We start from the raw sequence: 21,334 nt of genomic DNA, 5'->3' as shown, positions 1-21,334 counted from the left end.
GTCAAGGGTCAAAAGACATATTTTCGAATTGCAAATCTTTTCGGCACTCGGTTACAATGCAGTATATTAAGGTTTAGCACATAACACCTTAAATTGACGAGTAAAATAAACATAATAATTAATATATAAATGTATTATAAAGATCTTGTAAATACTTGTTGTTTTATATTTGTATTATGACATGCAATATAAAGTCATTTCTTTAGACAGCATTGTCATGGCCTCCCATATGGTCTAGCGGTTAGGATTCCTGGTTTTCACCCAGGCGGCCCGGGTTCGACTCCCGGTATGGGAAGTAAGATCTTTTTGTTACTTTTCTAAACTGCACACAGTAACAACAATAAGAAAAAAAGGCGTGTTCGACAACTCACGTAAACCTAACAAACCATATTTTATCCACTTGCTTCTCATAAATGTAAGGGGACGTTCGTATTCTATTCTCAATAGCGCCCCCACCGAATTAATCAGATTCTTACTTTTGCATATATTGTTTCCGGCAGATTCTGTTCTGGTTAAAGCATGCAGTAGTCGAAATATTCTGCTTAAACACCCGGATGTCTTTCGCGTGTGACTTCCTGCAGCTCAAAAGCATCCATGCGATATGAGTGGTGCATGTTTTTTGTGCATTCCTGTTATGTGATCTCATGTTCATCATTACTATTTGTGCCCATTATGCCATCTTTAGCACAGCCTATCGATAAGCTCTTTGAAGTTTTATGTTCCAGTTTAACCCATATACATGCTAAATAGCCTATACCCTCAATACTATAGTTAGCAGGTCATTCTTGTTACAGTACATAGACCCACACCACTACTTGTTATGCCCAATCTTTATGAAAAAGTATGTACGTATTAATTTTATATTTGTCCCCATTATTCTCACTTAACCATGTTTCAGTTTTCTACTACATAATGTCTAGCATGTGGGTATAACCATTTAAGTAGTTTTCTTTAATATTATTTAATATTAATTATATGATAAGTATATAATAATTATGTGATTATATTCTATTAATTAATTAAAATAATGATTAAAATAGTGATATGTTTACCTTTGAAAGTATCTTTTCAAAGTACTTTACAGGAAAAGTGCAATAAACTGTTAAAACAAAACAGTAACAAACATGGGAGACAGCAAAATTAGCACAAGGAAACACAAGGGATTAGAAATGGAATAGAAGATGTAAAGAGCAGACACAGACACCAATTAACTCAAAGCCTTTCTGAAGCAGGAGGTTTTGAGTCTGGATTTGAACGAGCTCCATGAAGGTGACTCTCTGATATCGTTGGGAACAGAATTCCACAGCTTTGGGGCACAGAAACAGAAGGCCCTGTCAGAGTGTAAGCTAGCTTTGGGGGAAAACAGGAAACCAGAATCAGATGAATGAAGGTTGTGAGGTGGGGAGTAGGAGTCAGACACAGTAGGTACTGAGTTGCCAAGCCATGTAGAGCCATATAGGCGAGCATGAGGAATTTGAACTGTTTTTACTTCATTCTTGGGGTTGCCTGCTGGTTGTGCATTCCTGATCCCACCAGACACGACCAGTTTTAAGTTCCCTGCTCCCCAATTCCCCAGTTTAAATACTCAACTACACTACTCACACTCTTTCGCAGTGCATTGGTGTGCTTTTGGTTCAAGTGCAACCCCTCTTGATTGTACAGAGCCCCACTTGTTCTAGAAGGACACCTAACACCCCATAAATCTTAAGGCCTCTGCTCCACACCAGTCTTTAACCACAAGTTAAATCTCCTCCCGTTTCCTTAGGCTCCCACATGGCACATGCAGAATTCCCGACGTCGCCATCAACGTTCTGCTCCTAAGCCTACGAGCCCAATCCTTTAACCTGTCTTGGGAGAATCGACAGCCTACCTTTACATGTCTTATGCCAACTGGGTCCACTTGCTCAGGGAGACCTGCAACCTTGGCACCAGGCAGGCATCACCCAATACAGGATACCACAGTCTACGCTTCTAATGGAATCTCTAGCAATCATTACCTCCCTTTCGCTGAGAAGAGTGGGCACCTGGGTACCCCGTGTCCCATCAGCCCTCCCAGTGTTCTCCCAGGCTATCGGCACCCAGATCTACATCCAGTAAGGCTGTTAGACACGGCCCACTCACACACATTATCATTGAAAGATAAGAAGTTACTACCTGCAGCTGTTAGGAATTAGGCCTGCAGTTATAAGATAGAAATCCAAGTGCATTCATGTTTTATTTTTGTACAAAACCGGTATACTGCTTTTCTTGCCACAATCTGCATTTTAAAATTTTGGCATTAGGTTCGGGACTAGATTAAAGAGCATAATCATACCGCAAGGATTCTGGAAAAGGAAAGCCCCATCATTCACAAATGGATCCAATGCAATCCTAAGGCCAGCGTGTCCAAGTTTGTAATCCAAGTTTGTCCAGAAGCCTGGCACTCCTTTCCAGTGTGTTAGGGTAAACAGGAAAGGCATTTTATGAACTTAAGGGACATTTTTCTTCCTTAGGGGAGTGTGATGCAAGAGATTATAATAATGTGAGAAAAATGACTCTGGTATTTGTGATCACTGTCACCATTGTAAGAGAAATATCAAATATGAGCTCATCCTGTAAATGAACAGAAATAACAGACAACAATATCTTGAAAAGTTTTTATTTTTGTTTTAAAATCTGCTCATTCCAATACAATAGTTAATAAACATTAAAGCGCTTTTCATTATAAAAAGTCACATTTTAGATTAAGAAGTCACTGCCTGTAGAACTCTAAGGTTCTACCTTGAAGACAAATACAAACAAAAGGTAAAATGAAGATTTAAGACTTAAAAAATACATTTAAACATATCAAACAGAACTATTGCCAAATCTGTGATGTTTCCAAACTAAACATCTGTGTTCAAAATGCTACGTGACATGTGGTTTTATCTGGTGCTCTGAAATGACAAAAGTGACTTAAAGATGACAGTGAAACTAACTGAAAATTATAGCAAGAACAGCAAACAAAACACAAATGTTCAGCACTATACAATAGGCACCACATTACAAAGATATTACATACCACATTAGTTCTTAAAAAACTCCATATTAGTAGACATTCATTGATCAGCATTTCTGAAAAAGTTCCAAAATGACAAAATAACTATATTATCATCAGTTGTATGCAGAAACAAGCCATTATGCTGTAAGTTGAGTTTTTGGCTAGAATGCTTTGCTTTAAAAATGCCAGAATATTGCAACCGTAAAAGTAGCATTATTGCAATGCATACAGTACGTGTACCTCAGTTCAACAGTTACATCAGCATTTCAGCTCACTTCATAATAAAACTAGACCTTAGGAGTTTTCTGTGCAAGCAGAACAGCCCAGCCAGCTGGGCTCTGAACACTACCGGATGTTCCAAGTGCTCCGTCACTATATATCCCTCGTATCAGTAGCAGCCGTCTCGCCAGCTGCCATCTTGTAGAGTGCTAAGTGCCGATAATGTCTTCGGAGGCTGGAGTAAACTGGAAAAGCACACAAAACAAACGAGAATTTATTCAAATTCATCAATAAAAAGTGCCAAGTGAGCTTTGTGCAGCAAGACTGAAGTGCTTTACAGTTCACAGTAGCCAGCCTGTGGAATGCTGGGGGTCTGACCTTCGACCTGGCTGTGCGATCTTGCTCCTCGGTATGCCGCTGCCCCCAATGACGGAGGCGGGTCTGGGCAGGGCGCTGCGCCCCTGGGAGCCAGGAGTCCCGGGCTTGTTGGGGAGAGGTATCCCGCTGCTGGAGACCGAGTGCAGACTGACGGAGCTCGGGATTCCCGCAGGGCCCTGGACCGTGGGGCTGACGTAGGCCGTGGCTTTAAGAGGCTGCCTGACAGCCGAGGGGAAATTCCCCACGCTGTGCACGCGGTGCTGCAGTTGGCCTGGCGACGGAACTGGGGAAAAAAAAACAAACAACAACCACGAATTACAAACTCTCACGAGATAATAAGAAAGGGGTAACAGAACACTACCAGTACAGCGCTGAGCCCAGCCGGCCAGTGAAAAGACGCCTGGAGCTCTTCAAGCACACTTACTTGAGGACTGCAGCCTGGACAGCCCATTGGAGGAGTCGAAGCTCTGGCTGTTCCTCACGGTGGAGGGAGAGCTGGTGTGGTTGGTCGTGCTGGGCACCCTGGCCAAGTTGGGCATGCTGCGCCTCAGCTTGTCTGCTGGAGAAAGAGAACACATCCTCTCAGGCTTGACAACTGCATCTGAACTGGTGCACACCAAGGCTAAACCGGTTATCCGTTATGGACCAGAAAAGGCATAGAAATGTACTTTTAAACGATTCTGCAATAGGAGCTCCTGAAATGCATGCAAGATATACAGTGAGCTATTCCCTATTTATACTGAAGAACCAAACCTACAGATTTTTCTCCGTCAAAGTCTCCCTCAGTTGTGCAAACCTCTCATCAACTGCATTTCATTCGGAAAACGACCCTACAAACATGCCTAACTGGTTTTTATATTAGAAATATACACCTAATATTGAAAATAAGGCTTCTTCTAAAACATGAACAAAACAATTCCTAAAGGTTAACATCTGTCTTTTTTATCTCACTTTACATTTGAATGCTGTTGCTGAGCATCTGGGTGAATAATGCAGTGTAACGTTCTTTCTCTCCCTTTTAGCCATGAAATTGTCTACAGCCCTTTTACAGGACACAGGCTAACAAACATATGAAATATGAACTAGTTCTTAAAGGGCAGGGGAGTCCTTTTTATCAGACATGAAATATGATGAATCAGAACAAAACCTTGCTGTTCATCCCATTTCATCATAAAAGCTGTGGTATTTTTTTTAGCTGCAAATCACACCTTTCCAAAAAATAATTTGTAATGAAGCAGTCAGAAAAATTCCCCTATATAAGGCTCTGTATCACTTATTTCACAGATCTATTGGACAATTTACATTTTGCAGATTTTAATAAAGAGACCATCTCTGACCATTATTAATTAGAAGTAATATTAACTACAGTGCAAATGCTGTTATTTCAAACCTTTCAGAACCAAACAAAAACCTAATGTATTGTCAAATCCCCTTTAGGCAAGATTCACCTTTTCAGTCCTAAAACTAAATTTCTTCCACATGATAAAGACACATGGGGTTTTGTTCAATAATTTTAGATTTTTTAAAATCCAGTGAATACAAAAATGTCTCTCTTAAAAACATATAGTTCCCATCTTGATCACAGACCTATTTAAAAAAGTGTTTTGATCCCTAGCTTACATGTAGTCATGAGTTCACATTGTTTCCATTAAGAAAGGGTCACTACATAACATAAGGAATGAGGTGCAAACATATTAGAACCTTCTAAATTATCCAGATGTATGAGTGGTCTCAAACAATGAGAGCATCTATTCTTATGACACTTGAAGTAAGATGGTGCTTGAAGTCTATCTAGTATGATTTAATCCTACAGACAAGCAAATTCATTTTTCTTTCCCATGTACAAAATGCATCAATTTCCAATCTACACCACTGTGTATTTTGTTTTACTTTTGGCGTTATTGGAAACATACAGTGATAGAGTAAACCATATCACATCAAGTGAAACCACCTCATGCACTCCACCAGAGTCAAACAAGTCAAAGGAAAAGCTCTCCAACTTACTCTCATATTCTGCTTGATTCCAAACAGGAGATCCTAAGAATTTTCCAATTTTAGAGAATATTGAAGAAAACAAACAAACACATAAACAAAAAAAATACAAAAAGGTATTTTTAAACACTGTTGAATTCTCTGCTTTACAAGAGAACCAGGTTCAAATGTAGAAAGGAAGACATATCTTCTTGTAGTTCACCTATCTAAATTACAATTGTGAAGATTTCTTAATGAGAGTTCATTCAGAAATATACTTCTCTGTCCACTAATTTGCTCCCAATTTAAAGAAGATATCACCAGGGAAATTATATTTAAAATGTTTCAAACCAAAAATAGGACAGTTTCTATTCTGACAGTCAAATCAAGAAAAAAAGGTTTTTTCCTCTAACCAGAGATGTGGTTGATACATATTCAGAAATGAAAGCTGAAAGGTTTTATGTTTTCCACTATAATTTCATCTTATTAAGACTCACTTTCCAGAAAATGCAAAAAAGTTTACCATCTGAAAGAAAAACCTGTAACTCTTCATTACTATTTGAAAAGTAAAATAAAGTGATCAGTGCACTTGGATAGAACTCACAATATGAAACTAGAAAAAAATATTTATTTGCAGTGTTAAATTAATTTGTGTGGAGGACAATATGCCTTAACAGCTAAATTAATCAACAAGTGCAGGCTGAAATAAAATGGAAAAGGGCAGCAGACAGGCCAGTGTGGTCACCATTCAAAACATCCCCCCTACTGTTTTCAGGTGTGTCCTAAGGAAATGAATCGCACCGCACAGCAAACAAGCCCTCCAGAAGAAGGCCGCAGCAGGCAGTTGCCGTGGTTACCTGCGTTGGCCCTGTAACCCTGCTGTGGCTCGGGTGTGTATGCGAGCGTGGGGGAGGAGTACTGTGGGTAGCCGTAGCTGCTCAAGTGCTGTGCGCTGGGGCTCCGCCGGCAGTCCCGGATGCTGGAGAAAGTCTGGGAGTGGGGGATACCCCTGTGCAGAGGGGTGCAGCGAGGGAGCTGGGTCTGCGGAGGGGGGAGGCGGTCGTACTCCTCCTCCTCGTCGTCCAGGCTGTAGCGCTCGTACTCCACGTCGCTGCTCACGCCCCTCCGCCCGGCATGGAAGGAGAAGCCCGAGCTGCGCCTTGTTGCCGATGCCGATGTGGAGGCATAATCCTGACGAAGGCCTGTGGTCAACGGGCAGCAAACGCACAACAACCAAGGGTGAAAAATAAACATAAAAAAAGATTTAAACACAATAAGGTTTTAGAAAAGATGTTTAGATGGGAGGTAAACGTATTTTATGGTACTCCAAAAATGTCAATGATTTACAAATTCAACCACATTGATTAAACTTTTAGTTAAACATGGCAACATAACATCTCCAAACGCTACCCATATTTGCGTTAAGAATAATGGAAATGCAAGTTTATGACTACTGGCTATTGAAATGATCTTATCCTTATCTTTTTGTACTACACACAAAAGGAGCCCTGTAAAAACATTCTGAAGATATTAATACGTCGGGTTTATTTTTAGTTGGTAAGTAATTCATTATACTCTGCGAAAGTGAAACATTTCGCATAGTTCTATTAATTCATTAAAAGACAGAGTGAAAAATATCACTTTCGTTTCCATTAACCTTTATTTCCTAGTACAAAAAGCAGCCATTTAGTTTTAAGTGTGTGGAGGTTAACAAATAATGTGACCGATGAGGAACACCCAACTGAGTGAATACAATTTGATTACAATAAACTACTAAAGCACTTCATTGTATATCTTACATTGAATTGTTGTGATCAGGTTTTTGCAGACTCTGATCAATGTGAATTAAAAATTGCTAAATGACAAGCTTAACTGAATACGAAGACAGATAAATTGTTGCAATAGTTGAATACACTAGTAAAGTGTATTCACTATCATCTGTCTATCTAAAGGCTTTGAGTAAATTCATGATGCACGTTGCCTGGATTGTAATTTGATTGTTCATAAGACCTTTGCACGGCAATATACATGATCTTTTCTGCTTCTGCTTCAAAGCCATGAGACACAGCCCAAATGCACTGCTTCAAAAAGCAGGAGGACTTCATTTTCACCAAGGTTATCTTCATGGTGTATTATGGAATGTGAATTTGCTGCCTATTCTATTTATATTCAATTGATTTTAACAGATGGAGGCAAAAAAATCAAGTGATATTTGGGAACCCTGAACTAAAGAATTCAGTATATTTTCCAAAACCAGACCCCAAAAGTACATTAAATACTGAAGCACCACAGAAATTGAATCTTTCACACCCTCAAGGATGTTCCAATTTCTACAAAAGGGAAGCACAGACAACCTTACTGTGCACTTTTCAGTGTATGTAAGGCAGCACTGGGGAGGTAACAACCTACTTTCTTCCTGAAGCCGAGCCATTATCTGAACATCAGTTAAATCCTGCAGCTTGTAGCCCATGGAGATCGAGTCATCCTCAAACTCAGATGTGCTTAGTTCACTGTCAATGGAAGACTGGCGGCTGAGAAGAGAGGGTCTGCTTGAATACCCTTCAAGAGGAAAGGAAAAGCCAATATCAGGAGACTTCTTTTCTAATCTGCTACCCCCTCGGATATATTCTTTATATATAATCACGCACACCTATAAATATACAAAACACTCTACTTTTATTTCTAATGCCTTAAGTTAAGAAGCAGTTTGGTCATAGGAGCACTAATAATAGATTGAAACCCATATTTTAACCAGAGAAGAACTCCAAGAACAATTTTCCCTGCAGTATTCCTTCAGGAGAAAGTGTAGTTAACCAGGACATACATACAGTATATAGCTAGTTTAATTAACCCTAAAAGGACCGATGGTGAATAGACTGCTCCATTACTTTGAAAAGAGGCATTTGGTAGATTTTCCATTTGGAATCAGAAGATCAAATCAATAATAAAGAACCAGAGCTGACCAACTGTAATGAAGCAAGACTTAGAAAAATGCATACGTGTGTTGGTCACCTCAGTTTTCGCCACTTTAGCAATTATATATTTGACAAACGGGTGCTGCACTTACTGTGAGGGACTGCAGGACAGACTGCTGCTGGGGAGCTTTCAGCTACACCAGGGAACTCCTTCCCAGTGGGAGTTAATGCCAGGTGAAGCGAGGGGTGGCTTGATGAATACAGTGATGCTAAACAAAGAAAAAACACATTCACTTTCACATTAGCATCTCACAGTTGTGACATACGGTATGTGCATTAAGCACTAGACCTCCACGACCGTAATCTTGCACTGGGCAATCCTTTAGTCCATCAATAAAAAAAAAAATGTACTGTGATTGTTTCTTAATGGATGTATTACAGAACTGTGCAATTTAATCAACTTTAACAAAGAGAATCCAAGAATGAAAGAAAGTCTGATTTGCTCTTTACAACAAAAGGTTTAAATCATGAGGCAGCACCATAATACAAAACTGCATAATGAGCAAGTTGCACATAAATTAACTTGATTTGCCACTGCTAAAAGATGTCGGAAAAATAAGCCTCCATTGATACTAGTTGTAAATGACCATTCTTTATGCTGGAGGTATTAGACTTGTAACATTAAAATGGATTATCCTGCAACCAGTGCAGGTATTTAAAGGATATGAAAAACCTAAACCAATTTTTCCACGCCTTGAGTGATGTAATGCATAAGTTGAGCAGCTGTATTAATAAAGAGTCATTACCTGGTCTTTCGGTTAGTATCTGTTTGTTGGAGGATTTAACGGAGCTGGAGGAGTGAAAGCCGTTGCTAAGGGGAGAGATTCCTGCTACAGGACTGTAGGGAAAAGCAGGAGAAACGGGGCTGGAAAAGAGACTCTTCCATCTGCTGGCTGCGATCAATCACAAAGACAAAGGGAGGAGGTTAGCCACTACATGAGGGGGGGGAAGATGTGTGTAATTAACTTTAACGCTCGTGCTGCAGCAAACTAGTCTGAGAAACTGCAGCAGGACATTCCTCCAGCAAAACATTGCACATCTGTGGCAAAGAAGACTCCGATTTAACAAACAAGCCAATTTTCTGGCCCAATCTATGGGCTGCATCTCTTTTGGTATTATTTAATGGCTTGCTATAAAGACCATTACAACATCTGGCTGTTAGGAATATTCTGCTGTCCTTTTATAAAATTATGAAAATTGTCTTACACTGTAACAGGCACTTCTCCAGCTGTTGACTGGGATATAGTGTGAGGTCTGAGGGGTGGTGTGGGAGGGTATGAGCAGGGAGCTGTAGGGTAAGGGCTGACCACTAAAATAATCAGATTAATTCTACTGGCTTCACTCTCCATAACCCATTTCTTTTAATCAAATTGGTGTGGGTGACAAATGCTAGAAAAACTGTAAAATGATGTAAAACTTAGCATTTTCAGTAGAGGGCGTTGAAAATCATTTATTCTCTGCAACTGGTAGGCACCCTGAATTCACACTCCGATACTGCCTAACTCACAGATTTAGCTTGACCATGCCAGCACAAAACCAGCATTCATGCTTTGCTACAAAAACAACTGTTTGCTAGGCCTAGCACACAAAGCTGTATTCATTACCTAACAGGAGGCAAGAGCCCAGTGCTGAAACACAGCTCAATTCAGACATTTCAAGCCCTGGGAAGATGGGGAGAACCACATAAAATATTAAATGTTCACGATTTTGAAAAATATAATCAACAATATGCAGGTTGTTTTCACATTGAGAACATTTCACGTCACATTTCTTAAAGTCATTTATGTACAAAGGAGATGTAGAAAACTCCTTTGTTTCTAGTAGGGAATATGCATTATACCCATTAACATCTGTGAGGAAAAATACATAGATTGATGTTGTGATGCAGGTCAAAAATATAAGCCCTTTAGCAACACATGCAAGATTCTTTCATCTAAGTGTAGTTACCATGGTTACTGTTCTTATAGCTCTGACATGCCAACAACACAATCTACCAGCAAGTAGCACAAAACGAGAACGGCGTTTACATCTCGCTTTAGGGAATTTATTGGCACAAATGAACAATGGGTTAGTTGTAAACTCCGATTTAATTGACATTAAATTGTTTTTAGCCACAACATCCACCTGAGGTGCTATATTTATTTCTGAGGAGTGTGAAAATGTGAAATCACAGCAATGTTCAGATCAACTGGACCCGAGAGAGCAAACTGCATCATACAGCCATAATCAGCTTACCTACTTTACTGATGCTGTATTTAATAATAAACCACAAAATCATTTTCTTCCAACCCCACTGCTCTCCACACACAAGTTCCACACTTACAGAAAGAAAACTTTCTGCATCTAGGAATATAAATTATTCACACTTTTACGACAGAGAATACAAATGCTTTTCTTTTTTACCTCTGTGCTAACTAACCACAGGACTTAATCTAGTAAACAATGCCATCTGGCGAATTCAGTTCCGAATTCATAAGGCCTCACTGCAGCATCATAATTCAGATTTCCTCCCCCAGTTAATTATCAATTCATTTCTAGGCCCTCACAATCTAAAGACTCACAAAAAAGCTTGGGGAAAAATAATGCTAAAGAGTTGTGCACAAGGCTCTAAACGTCTTATGCTGCTTATGCAAGAAATGTACTGTGGATTTATCTGCATTACAGAACTAACAAAGCATTCCTTTCAAGAATGCCTATTCACCTTGGAATTCTGATCTAAAAAGGTGAACAGGAGTGAAAAAAAACTATTTAGTATACTGCAGTGAAATGAAAGTCACAGATGTCATCAAGGGATTGCCTTTTGGCCGTCTTTGATTGTATTGAAGAGCAACATACTGTAGTATTTTAAAGTTTACACTAATCTGCCCTCTTTGTTCCCTTGACCTACTGTACCATTGCATTACCTTTTAAGTGGGGGGTTTCAAGTTTTGTCCTTCATAGTAGCGGGTTTATCTGCTCCTTTCCCCATCTCTCTCTCTACATTTAATAAGTGATTGAGCTCCATGGACAATGTTAATCCATTTACATTATGTCTAAAAGGCAGGCAAGAAATACAATGGTACCTTTCTTTAAGTGAAGTAATAGTCAATTAGTGTAATGCACATGTAAAATGTACACAACCCAGCAGCTCACAAGCTACAGTATGACCTCTGAATAAACCAGTTTCTGGAATGGAGGGGCAGGACTACATATATCAAAACACCAAGCAAAGTCTGTGTTCCGCTTATGAATTTCAATATGTGATCTCTGCCAACAACAAGGGTGCCTTCTCTTTCTTAAGAAATGTTTGAAAGCACATGTACTGTACCCCATAGGTAAAGTAAAAAATAGAACAGCTCAATCCTCAAAAATATCACCAGAAGAAAAAAAAATCTTGTGGTTTGGGGCTGTTCAGTTCATTCCTGAAAGCAATTCCTCCAGTTATTTCAGACATTATAATAAGTAACTGAAGAGAATAATCAGACACAAGTGTGATCTCACTCGAGTTATCAAAGCACAATTACGGAAGAGGTGCAAACCAGCAGACAGTAATAGATACTTACTCAGCACTTAGTTTAAAAAAAAATAAATGAAATGACATTCAAGACGACCGTATGTGTCATGCAGGGGTTACTGGTGCATTTCAGTATCCTAAAAAGTGGCTTCTGAAATCGGTACATTGTTAAATTGTCTTTTTAATCAAAGGAGACTTCTACAGGATTTGGTTTTTAAGAAGCCTTAGTAAAGATTTCAGCTAAGCCATGAGTAATGCACTGCGCCCATCTAGAGATATTAGCTTCAAGCAGGTACAAAAAGAAATTCGGAAGAAAATGCAGAATCTTACCTTGAAATGAGAAAGCCCTACATTGACGGCACTTTCACATTTAACCGTTGGGTACCTTGCAGAAAGTTTCCGAGATACAGAAGCTTGCACCATTCCAAATATTACTTACTAGTATGGGAAAGCAGCACGGGGCCCCTTTTACAAAGTACCGCCAATTATTCATTGATGTAAAGAAACATAAAAATCATTTAATATGGAAACAACATGTTTAGGTTATGAGACCCAGACCTTGGAACTCCATTCACATCTCCCTGCAAAGGCCTTCCGCAGAATCACTCTTGAGCTTTACCTTGTTCAAGTCTTAAGCAGAGCGAGCGTTTCGCTGCTTCTATTTCGGGCCGAGGGTTATCCAGCACTTGTCGGCACCACTGCAGCGGGCTGAGGGCTCTGTCCGCAGGGGTAAGCTTTGCTTTTGGGGACACATACAACCTGCAGTCAAATACATACAGTGAAATGTACACATGAACCGCAAACTGGAAGGCTAGAAATACCAAACAGTAAAATGTACTATTTTTTATCTCAACATTAAACAAATCCCTAGTTAACATACTGTATTGAAGTCCCATCAGTAACAGGCAACAGTAACAGGATACAGCCAGGCACATCACTGGTCTACGGGAACCTTACTTTGCATTGTTAGACAGCAGTTTCACAGTAAAAACAACAGAACAGCACAACAGATCTTTTCTACTTCCTTTAGGGGTTCGACTGCTGCTTTCGTACAGGGGAACTGCACAAAAAAGCAAGTGTAATTTCACAACAGTATGTTTGCCAGAGTCTTTCCTTTTCCAATAACACCAACCTTCCTTTCCTTCATACAATGACTCAGCAAAAAAAAAAATAAAAACCCATAGAGAGAGGAGAACCTGTCAAATTAAGTTATTTTAAAATGAAGCTAAAAAATCAGGAATATGGTCAGTCACATTCATTGTTTCAAAGAAGCCTTGATTTCATACTGCAATTTGCTTGTGGAAACTTAAAAGGCTTTTTGAGCTAGACAGCATGGGGGGGTGAAGATTTCAGCTAATGACTTTTCCAGACCTATAGTATCACTTGTTCTAGTCTCAATATACAATTCAACCAAGTGCTGAGGAGGACGACACTGGAAGCTGTATCTTAAAATTAGCTAAACTAGCTATAGTCCACTTCAATTCAATGACTGGTAAGATCAGGCTTACATTTGTTTTCTTTCCTTACAAAAGAAAGATAAGAAAACTTTCAACATCTCAAGTGCACAGACAAAAGTCAAACACAGAGATCACAATCTACCAAAAACACACCCTTGGAGGTTCCTTAAATACAGTTCACCTTATACACATTTAGATATTATCTAACCTCTGACTGGAAGCAAACTTCCTTCTAGCAGGCTTTGATCCAAATTGGCTCATTAAAGAGTTTAGCCAATTTCTTGTTATCCTTACAGCACAGGGACTATACTTATTTCAATATCAAAATAGCTTTCACATGTGGTTTCTGCTTTGCTGACATACTGTACCAGAGTTCCACGGGGCCCTGATTAAGAGTTTCTGAAATACAGGTTTAAATTTCTTGGGAATCCCTGCTTTACAGTTATCTAAGCTAAATGTTTATAAATAAACTGACTTCTCTGCACCTCATATGCTAGAACATGGCACTGGCACATAATATAAAACTTTTCATAGGAATAACACCCCAGAAGCTGTGTTAAGGGGGAACTGCAACTGCTATTTTTATATTTCAGGGTCAGAAAGAAGGTATTTCAAGCCACAATAAAAGTAAAATGTACCCGGTAATTTGCAATACATCCAATTTCCATTTCAAAATAGCATTTCTAGGAATGCGCAGCGCCATGTTCTGCAATTCCGAACGAGGCAGGAAAACTTCCAGTGACGTGTGTGTGGCCCTATGACATTGTAAACAAGCAGGCCTGTTAATACATCTCTTTTAATCCATTAGAAATATTGCTTTCGGTTTCGACAAATACTGTTTGTTAACTCTGCATGCAGATCAAGTTGGAACAATTCTGTGATTAAGTGTCTGCTGCACAACCTTTACTTATTCACTTATACGTCACATTACATTAGCCATTACAGTGACTAATGAGCAGGAAGGGCCGTATCTCAAATGCCAGTTTGCGACAATATAGTAGTTTCAGAAAGTTCACGATTTTGTGCTTGATTCGAAATTTGTAAAACATTTTCTATAACATCAATAAAGTTAATTTGTTACCAAGATTAAATAACCGGTCTGTGAAACTGGGACTGCAGCTCCCTTTTAACCTGCTTGGCTGAGGGCTGACCTCCTGGCCACAGGATGAGGAGGCTTGGACCCCCATGCAGAGTGAGGAATGACCAAGGGGGCAGCTGCAGAGGTGGGTTTCAAGAAGACATACTGTACGCGAGGGAGAGAAGGGGATAGCATACAGTATAAACAGTGTTTTAGGAGAGGAAATGACGTTCCGGGTGCTTGTTTATAACCGACAGCCGAGTCTGGTTGAACATGGTTGTCATCCCTCCCTAACTTTCATTATAAACTCCATTTAGCTCTTTACTTTGGTTTCTAGTATAGCCTGTCTTGCACAAACATTTGCACATAATTAAATTAGTTTTGTATTCCTGTATCAGGTCATGTATTCTGCTAGCCAGAATGAGTAATTTGATGAATGCATTCAGACGCTGTTTGAAGATATAGACATAGATGTCAGTCGAAAAAGCAAGTGTATGGTGTGATGGCAACTCACTGTACTGTATATTACAAGCCTTCAGTCTAAAAAGTTGGAGCAAGCTGGCTTACTCCGCTGTCGCAGTGAGATTCAGTGTGTATAGTAGAACTTTTCAACATGTTATGACATTAATAATGAAAAGCCTGATCTTCTTTGAAAGCTGTAGTAGAAAAAGGGCAGTAACAGAAAATACAAGAGACAAGAACAGTGTTCCGCAGATCTGAGAAACAGAACTTCCCCATCCAGATCCAGACTGACATTTTTTCTCCTATCTTGCCTCCCTGGAATAATTAGCCAGTCTGTGCCGTGACATACAAAAAATGTTTTTGCTTGATTAGAGAAACAAAAACCATTAAAAAGCCGACACACACACCCCAGGGCCAATTTTCCCAGAAGTCAATGAACCTACCGGCCCGTGTAGCACACAGGAGAACATACACACTCCTTGCACATAGCAGCCCAGGTCCAGAATTGAACCCAGGGCCCCTGTGCTGTGGTACAGCAATGCCAACCACTGTGCCACCATGCTGCCCAATACAAAAATTCCTCTTACCAAATCTGTATTTGATTAAAGTGCAGCATTCACAGTTAATGTCACTAGATCGAGGTGTACCGTGACTGTGACCCGAATTGAAAGGCGAGGTTGAGAATGGCCATAAAAGCTTTCTCAGGCCGAGTAAACACAGACAACACGCTGAGGCCTGGAAGCCAGGAAGAGAGCTCGACATTTTACACGTCTTGAGAAAGAAAATTAAACACTAGATTGACCATTGTATATAAGAAGCGAGCAGGTTAAAGTCTTGACATTGCAAAAGACAAACAAAATGATGGGAGACCTCCTGGGAAAAACTAAGGTTGCTGCTGGAAGAGGTGTTAGTGGGGCCAGCAGGGGGCGCTCACCCTGCAGTCCCTGTGGGTCCTAATGCCCCAGTATAGTGACGGGGACACTATACTGTAAACAGGCGCCGTCCTTCGGATGAGACGTAAAGCTGAGGTCCTGACTCTCTGTGGTCATTAAAAATCCCAGGGCGTTTCTCGAAAAAGAGTAGGGGTGTAACCCCGGTGTCCTGGCCAAATTTCCCATTGGCCCTTACCAATCATGGCCTCCTAATAATCCTCATCTATGAATTGGCTTCATTACTCTGCTCTCCTCCCCACTAATAGCTGATGTGTGGTGAGCGTTCTGGCGCACTATGGCTGCCGTCACATCATCCAGGTGGGGCTGCACATTGGTGGTGGTGGTGGAGGGGAGTCCCCATTACCTGTAAAGCGCTTTGAGTGGAGTGTCCAGAAAAGCGCTATATAAGTGTAAGCAATTAATAATAATATTATTATTATTATTATTAAAACAATAGCTCATGTAATAACTTCTGAAGAAGGTTTCCTCTTGAAAGTCAAGATGGAGTGCTGTAAGGCTGAGGTGATGTCTGCTCAAATTATCTGCTGTCATTTCATGTAGTCATTCAAAGGGTGTACTATCAGGCTGCCTGAATCACTGTTTGATATCCTCACCATCTTCATACAGCTTTAATTCTATTTTTCTTAGTGCAGCACATGCATTGTGCTTCCAGCTTATGCAGTTATTTTACTTATCTTGTAAGTGCATGAAAGCTGCTGGCATTTACAGTATGTTTTCATTTCATCTATGTTTTTCCCTGGATAAGATGTTCGATTAAGCAAACAAATTTTCCACAAAGCTCAAGTGTAGAGGCAAAGTAAGTGTAAACAGAGGTCTGGATGAAACTTTAGATGTTCAGAAATGCAGCGAAATACAAACTAGAGGACACAGCAGTGGAACTACACAGAAGTGCATTTAAAACCAAGAATGGAAGGCACTGTCTCTGGTAAAAGATGGTAGGAGCGTGGAACAACCTACCCAGCTATGTTGTTGAATTGGATAACCTGGCTTCTCTCAAGAAACAGCTGGATGACATCCTTGAATGATTTGGCTACTATCAAACAGGCTAGAAGAGCAGAATTATTGCAGAAGCCACAGTAGTAACAGTTCTATGAATGATTTCAGTTCATCATGGGGAATGTAACAAAGCAGAGGACATAGATTTCAGGAGATCAAATGAAAATAAACACGTCAAGCAAGTCAATACAAGCAAGGCCTAACTCTTGAAAACTTTAAAGAAACCAACCAGATGTATTGCTTTTAGACTAGGATGGCACTGAGTTCTCTTACAATAAGACATATTCTCAGCACTGCTGCTGCTGTAAAAACTGTGCTAAATGTTCCAGAACACTGGATACATTCAGCTACAGCTTACAAAGCATTACTGCAACGGGATGTCTGGCACCAGCATAGTCCTTTCAACTTTAAGGTTGGGGGGAAAAAAACTCAACCAGAAATACCAGAACTACAGAAATTAACGAAGATGAATACTTAGCGCTTCAGTAAAACGGGAAACTAATTTCGTAAGCGTTTTAGGAAATAACTGCACGTCTCCCAATCAAGATGACACATCACACAAAAGTCAAAAAAGGATCATTGTAACATTCTTCCTTTTTCGCCACCGCATAGTACCAAGTGTGTACCTTGAAGGCCTTCTGCAATTGTCAAATGTTGTTCATTCAAATATAGTATGATACATGTGAAACCTAGAAAATGTTTAACTCCCTCAATTCCAATAAGCTTTCGCCACAAAATGCATCTTTTGCGCCTATAAATAATATTTCATTACATTTATACTACACCCAGTGGGCTGCATTGAGGTTGTACGGATATTTTTGAAAGGGGCTTGTGCAACAGATCAATGACCAGTCAGTCCCAAAAAACAGCAGGAACGAACAAAACGTCAACCGAGCGCCAACATTGGAGTAATTTAAATCTACAGTACCAGGTGTAATCATTCTCCTCATCGCTGCAGAATACGGCATCGAGGTCCAGTACTTCCACCTCATCCAGAATTGTGGGCTCTGTGCTGTTGTTGCAATCGTCCTGTGCCACAGCAGCAGCTGGAGAATGCGGGTTGAAATACAAGTACTGTTCCTCCGAAGGGCAGTAAGAACCGATTGCTGACGGGCACAGGAGCGTCGGTACCGGGCTCGGAATACAGTAACTCCCCGTAAATACCGGGCTGACGACTCCCCCAGCTCCCACAGGGCTCCCGAGCAGACAGGCCGGGGAAGACTGCAGGATATGCGGGCTGACAGTGCAACTACTTACGGCGTTTGCCCTGGTCCTTAGCTGCTCATTTTGCATCTCTAGTTTTCGTACCAGTTCCTGCAGCTTTTTCACCTCCAGCTCCGCATTTACAGCGTTATTCTTGCAATTAACGTCCGCCATCATTTGGGGTTTTAGCACAGCGGCTTCCATTGAATTAAAAAAATACACATAAGTATTATGTATCTATATATAAATCACTCCTGTAAAAAAAATGGTGGACCGGGGTTGCGTCTCCCTGCTTTTTTCTGTTGCCTTCACTGAGATTTGTGCATTACGCTGAACCAATTGAGCAGTGCTCCCATTCTACTGTTGCATTAAGATGCTACGCCAGCCACCCCCAGCGAAAAATAAAGACGCTGTCTCCTCCCACAATGCCAAGACCGGCTTCGGAATGATGAATACAGCGGACCTGCACGGGCTCAAATAGGGTTCAGGTGCGGCCAGTGCAAATCTGTAACCAAATGTAATAGTGTTCTAGACTCAGTTCATTACACTGCTGTGTTTTTTTAAAAATGAGAATCCACTCCTGTATCGTCACATGCTGTTGCGTTTTTGTAACCTACATACCTACTGTATATGAAGGAGGTTATTTACAGCTGGGAAACTTTTCTCCCCACTAAAGCTACAATCTGAAGTTAGTGCACCTGTGATGCAGTCTTGTGCACTTCTGCTCATGGAGCTAGCGAGGATAAACGTCTGCTCCTCAGGCTGTCTTCACTGAAGGTGTTAAAGCTTTCTTGGCGTCAGAGGAGTATAAATAGCCTTAAATGGTTTTGTCCGACGTCTCAATTATAGATTTCAGCCGGTATCTAGGTCGTCTTAGGGATAATCCTCATGCATTGTAAGAAACTGGTCTACGTCGGTTTGAAGCTTCCACACAACGGCAGTGTGCCCAGTTGACCCACGGGTCAACGGAAATGTTAATCATATTCCTTGTTGATAATACGGCAAATCTGTAAAAAAAAAAAACAGCATACGCTGTTTTTTAGTAATTACATAAGTAGTGTTGTGAGGTGAGGTGCTCCACAATGGTACTGACGCTACATAAGCGTCAGGGTATTTAACATTTTCGCTCTATTCTTATTCCCACACGAGCTGGGGTTTTTATAGATCTGGTGCGGCATTCTACCACGTTTTATTTGAGCTGCAGCTGATACTTGTAGCTGAATAGACTCAAATCCTCGAAAGCTAATGGGAAATGATGGACGCATTCTAGGGTTGAGTAATTTGAATTAGTCATTTGATCACGGTGCTTATGTTATTGACTCATTTCCATATCAAACTAAAACATTTGGACTAACATGGATTGATATAAACTTCAAATTAATCCTCCCCCTTTCTGTCATTTCAACCACCAATATTAACCAATATTTAACATTATATATTCACATTACAGAATTAATAAATACAATAATTTGAGAGTTTTTCCACAAAGTTATTTATTGAATTTTTAGTCAGTTGTTTCAGAAAGGCTTTAGCTTCTATTTGACTTAAAAGGTAAACCATACTATTAATATGTTACCAATTGGATATGCTTTTTAAGAGTAAGTAATCAAAGTGCATTAAATGTCAGGGATAGCCATCTAAAATCAGTAAACACAAAGGTTAATAGTTCCCTTCCACCTAACATTCACCTGCCTTGCTCCATTTATATTAAAGTACAAATCTCTTAATGTTTCAAAGATGTCTTAGTGGGTATTTGTTATCATTTAATGTAACATGGTTATAGGGAAAAATGGACCCACAACCCATACAATTAGGAGACAGTTAGAAATGTATGAATATAATTATAATTTCTTCTTGGCTTCAGAAGTCGTTAGGGGAAACCATTTTTCCAGAATCAAAAAATAAACATTCTAAAATGAAACAAAATAAAAACCCAACCCTAATGAGCTCTGAAGGCTAAGAGAAATGCTTAGGTACAACACAGTACATAATTCAAAACACCAAGGAATTCCTTTTCAAGATACACACATTGTGGGGTTGTTTTGTACAATTTTAAAGGTTGTTGACCAACATACAAATATTTGATTTATAATTTTAGATATTTAATATTTGCAGACATTTTGTGGCTTCAGGATATCTTGTCATTTTGCATCTTCTTTTACGTCTTGTTCAGCGACGCCACTTTTCTAAAAAAAACAAACAACACTAGCTATGCATCAAAGGCATTAGAGCACTGCCACTTCACCAATACAAAGAGGTTACTGTCACTATGGACAGTACTGCATGTTCTTTACAGCTATACAACCACAGATATACCAATCTACAAAACATTTATCACTTTAAAATATGAAATCAGACATTATAAAGGTGCTAAGATGTAAAACAGTGAGAAGTTACTAGATGTTTATGAATTCTTGCAAGTGATTAAGCTGCAAGCGATTTCCTTTTCAGTAAAAAAGAAACAAGGATATGAGCAGCATTAATATTATGTTAGCCGTATACCTGCTATAACTGTCACCTGGCATCTTTCAGTGACATTTTAAAAAGTTGCAAATAAATTGAAAAAGGTATAATAATAACAACAGAACAATGAAAACGCAGATGAAAGAAACCCTTCCTTAATGATTTGACCTTACACTCACTCAGAATAGCAGATGCCTTTAAGTCTCATGTGCTGTAGTACTGCAACTGATGATGGGGATAAATCTCAACCTTCATTATTTTGTTGGCCACCACAGCATTTTTGTGGATGCCAAGGCAAGCAATTATCATCGTTTCTCAAACTATGTTTGAAATCATTCTAATGGTACAATCATGTTAGGGATTCAAGATGTATCGGCTAATTTTCAATACTAGTACAGTATTATAGAGCACTGTTCTTAATCTGGGACCCCCAGGTCTGAGATCATCTTTCTGGGTGTGCAACACATGCCAGATTCTTAAAGACGTGCAGTAAATGATCAAAAACACAAATGACCTCAATGAGTTTTGATAAGGTGTGTGAGAGCAGCTTTTGAGAACCAAAAGGGTGCAGGTTGCGGTAAAGGTTAAGAACCACTGATATAGAGGATTGTGTATAGTTAGACTTGTTGGACAACCTTGAGAGTCCAATTCAAGGAACCAGGGTAAA

The 21,334-nt window shown here is 39.8% G+C and overlaps 2 protein-coding genes and 1 non-coding gene across 20 annotated transcripts in view; 1 reads left to right on the top strand and 2 right to left on the bottom strand.

Moving 5' to 3' along the window:
• Positions 1-223: 223 nt before the first annotated feature.
• trnae-uuc (transfer RNA glutamic acid (anticodon UUC)) lies at positions 224-295 on the top strand. Its single transcript has one exon. It is a non-coding gene; the product is annotated as a tRNA-Glu (tRNA).
• Positions 296-2,626: 2,331 nt separating this feature from the next.
• On the bottom strand, positions 2,627-18,542 carry slain1a (SLAIN family member 1a). Its single transcript, XM_088913630.1, has 10 exons — positions 17,930-18,542; positions 12,675-12,814; positions 9,309-9,455; positions 8,655-8,771; positions 7,997-8,146; positions 6,445-6,789; positions 5,621-5,653; positions 4,041-4,172; positions 3,617-3,899; positions 2,627-3,483 (listed from the first exon to the last, which is right to left on the bottom strand). The coding sequence occupies exons 1-10, from the start codon at positions 18,406-18,408 to the stop codon at positions 3,408-3,410; spliced, it is 1,902 nt and encodes a 633-aa protein (XP_088769756.1). The 5' UTR covers positions 18,409-18,542; the 3' UTR covers positions 2,627-3,407.
• A 1,130-nt stretch (positions 18,543-19,672) lies between these two features.
• scel (sciellin) overlaps positions 19,673-21,334 on the bottom strand; it is a 28,990-nt gene continuing 27,328 nt past the window's right edge. For all 18 annotated transcript variants that reach the window (XM_088914003.1, XM_088914004.1, XM_088914008.1 and 15 more), the window contains one exon: positions 19,673-20,390. In XM_088914003.1, coding sequence (XP_088770129.1) covers positions 20,374-20,390 — 17 coding nt within the window. In that variant the 3' untranslated portion in view covers positions 19,673-20,373. The remainder of the gene's footprint in view (positions 20,391-21,334) is intronic.

Source organism: Atractosteus spatula, chromosome 4 (assembly GCF_055471065.1).
Source record: "Atractosteus spatula isolate fAtrSpa1 chromosome 4, fAtrSpa1.hap1, whole genome shotgun sequence".
NCBI classification, from domain to species: Eukaryota; Metazoa; Chordata; class Actinopteri; order Semionotiformes; family Lepisosteidae; genus Atractosteus; species Atractosteus spatula.
This window is presented reverse-complemented; position numbering and strand designations above follow the sequence as displayed.

Bases quoted from the DNA above. Each gene is read 5' to 3' on its own strand.
- slain1a (XM_088913630.1), bottom strand. From the start codon at position 18,408: ATGGAAGCCGCTGTGCTAAAACCCCAAATGATGGCGGACGTTAATTGC. The intron at 8,147-8,654 runs GTAAGTGCAGCA...TTCCTCTTGAAG, and splicing joins CTGTCCTGCAGTCCCTCACA to GGTATTCAAGCAGACCCTCT. The intron at 5,654-6,444 runs GTAACCACGGCA...GAAAATTCTTAG, and splicing joins GGGTTACAGGGCCAACGCAG to GATCTCCTGTTTGGAATCAA.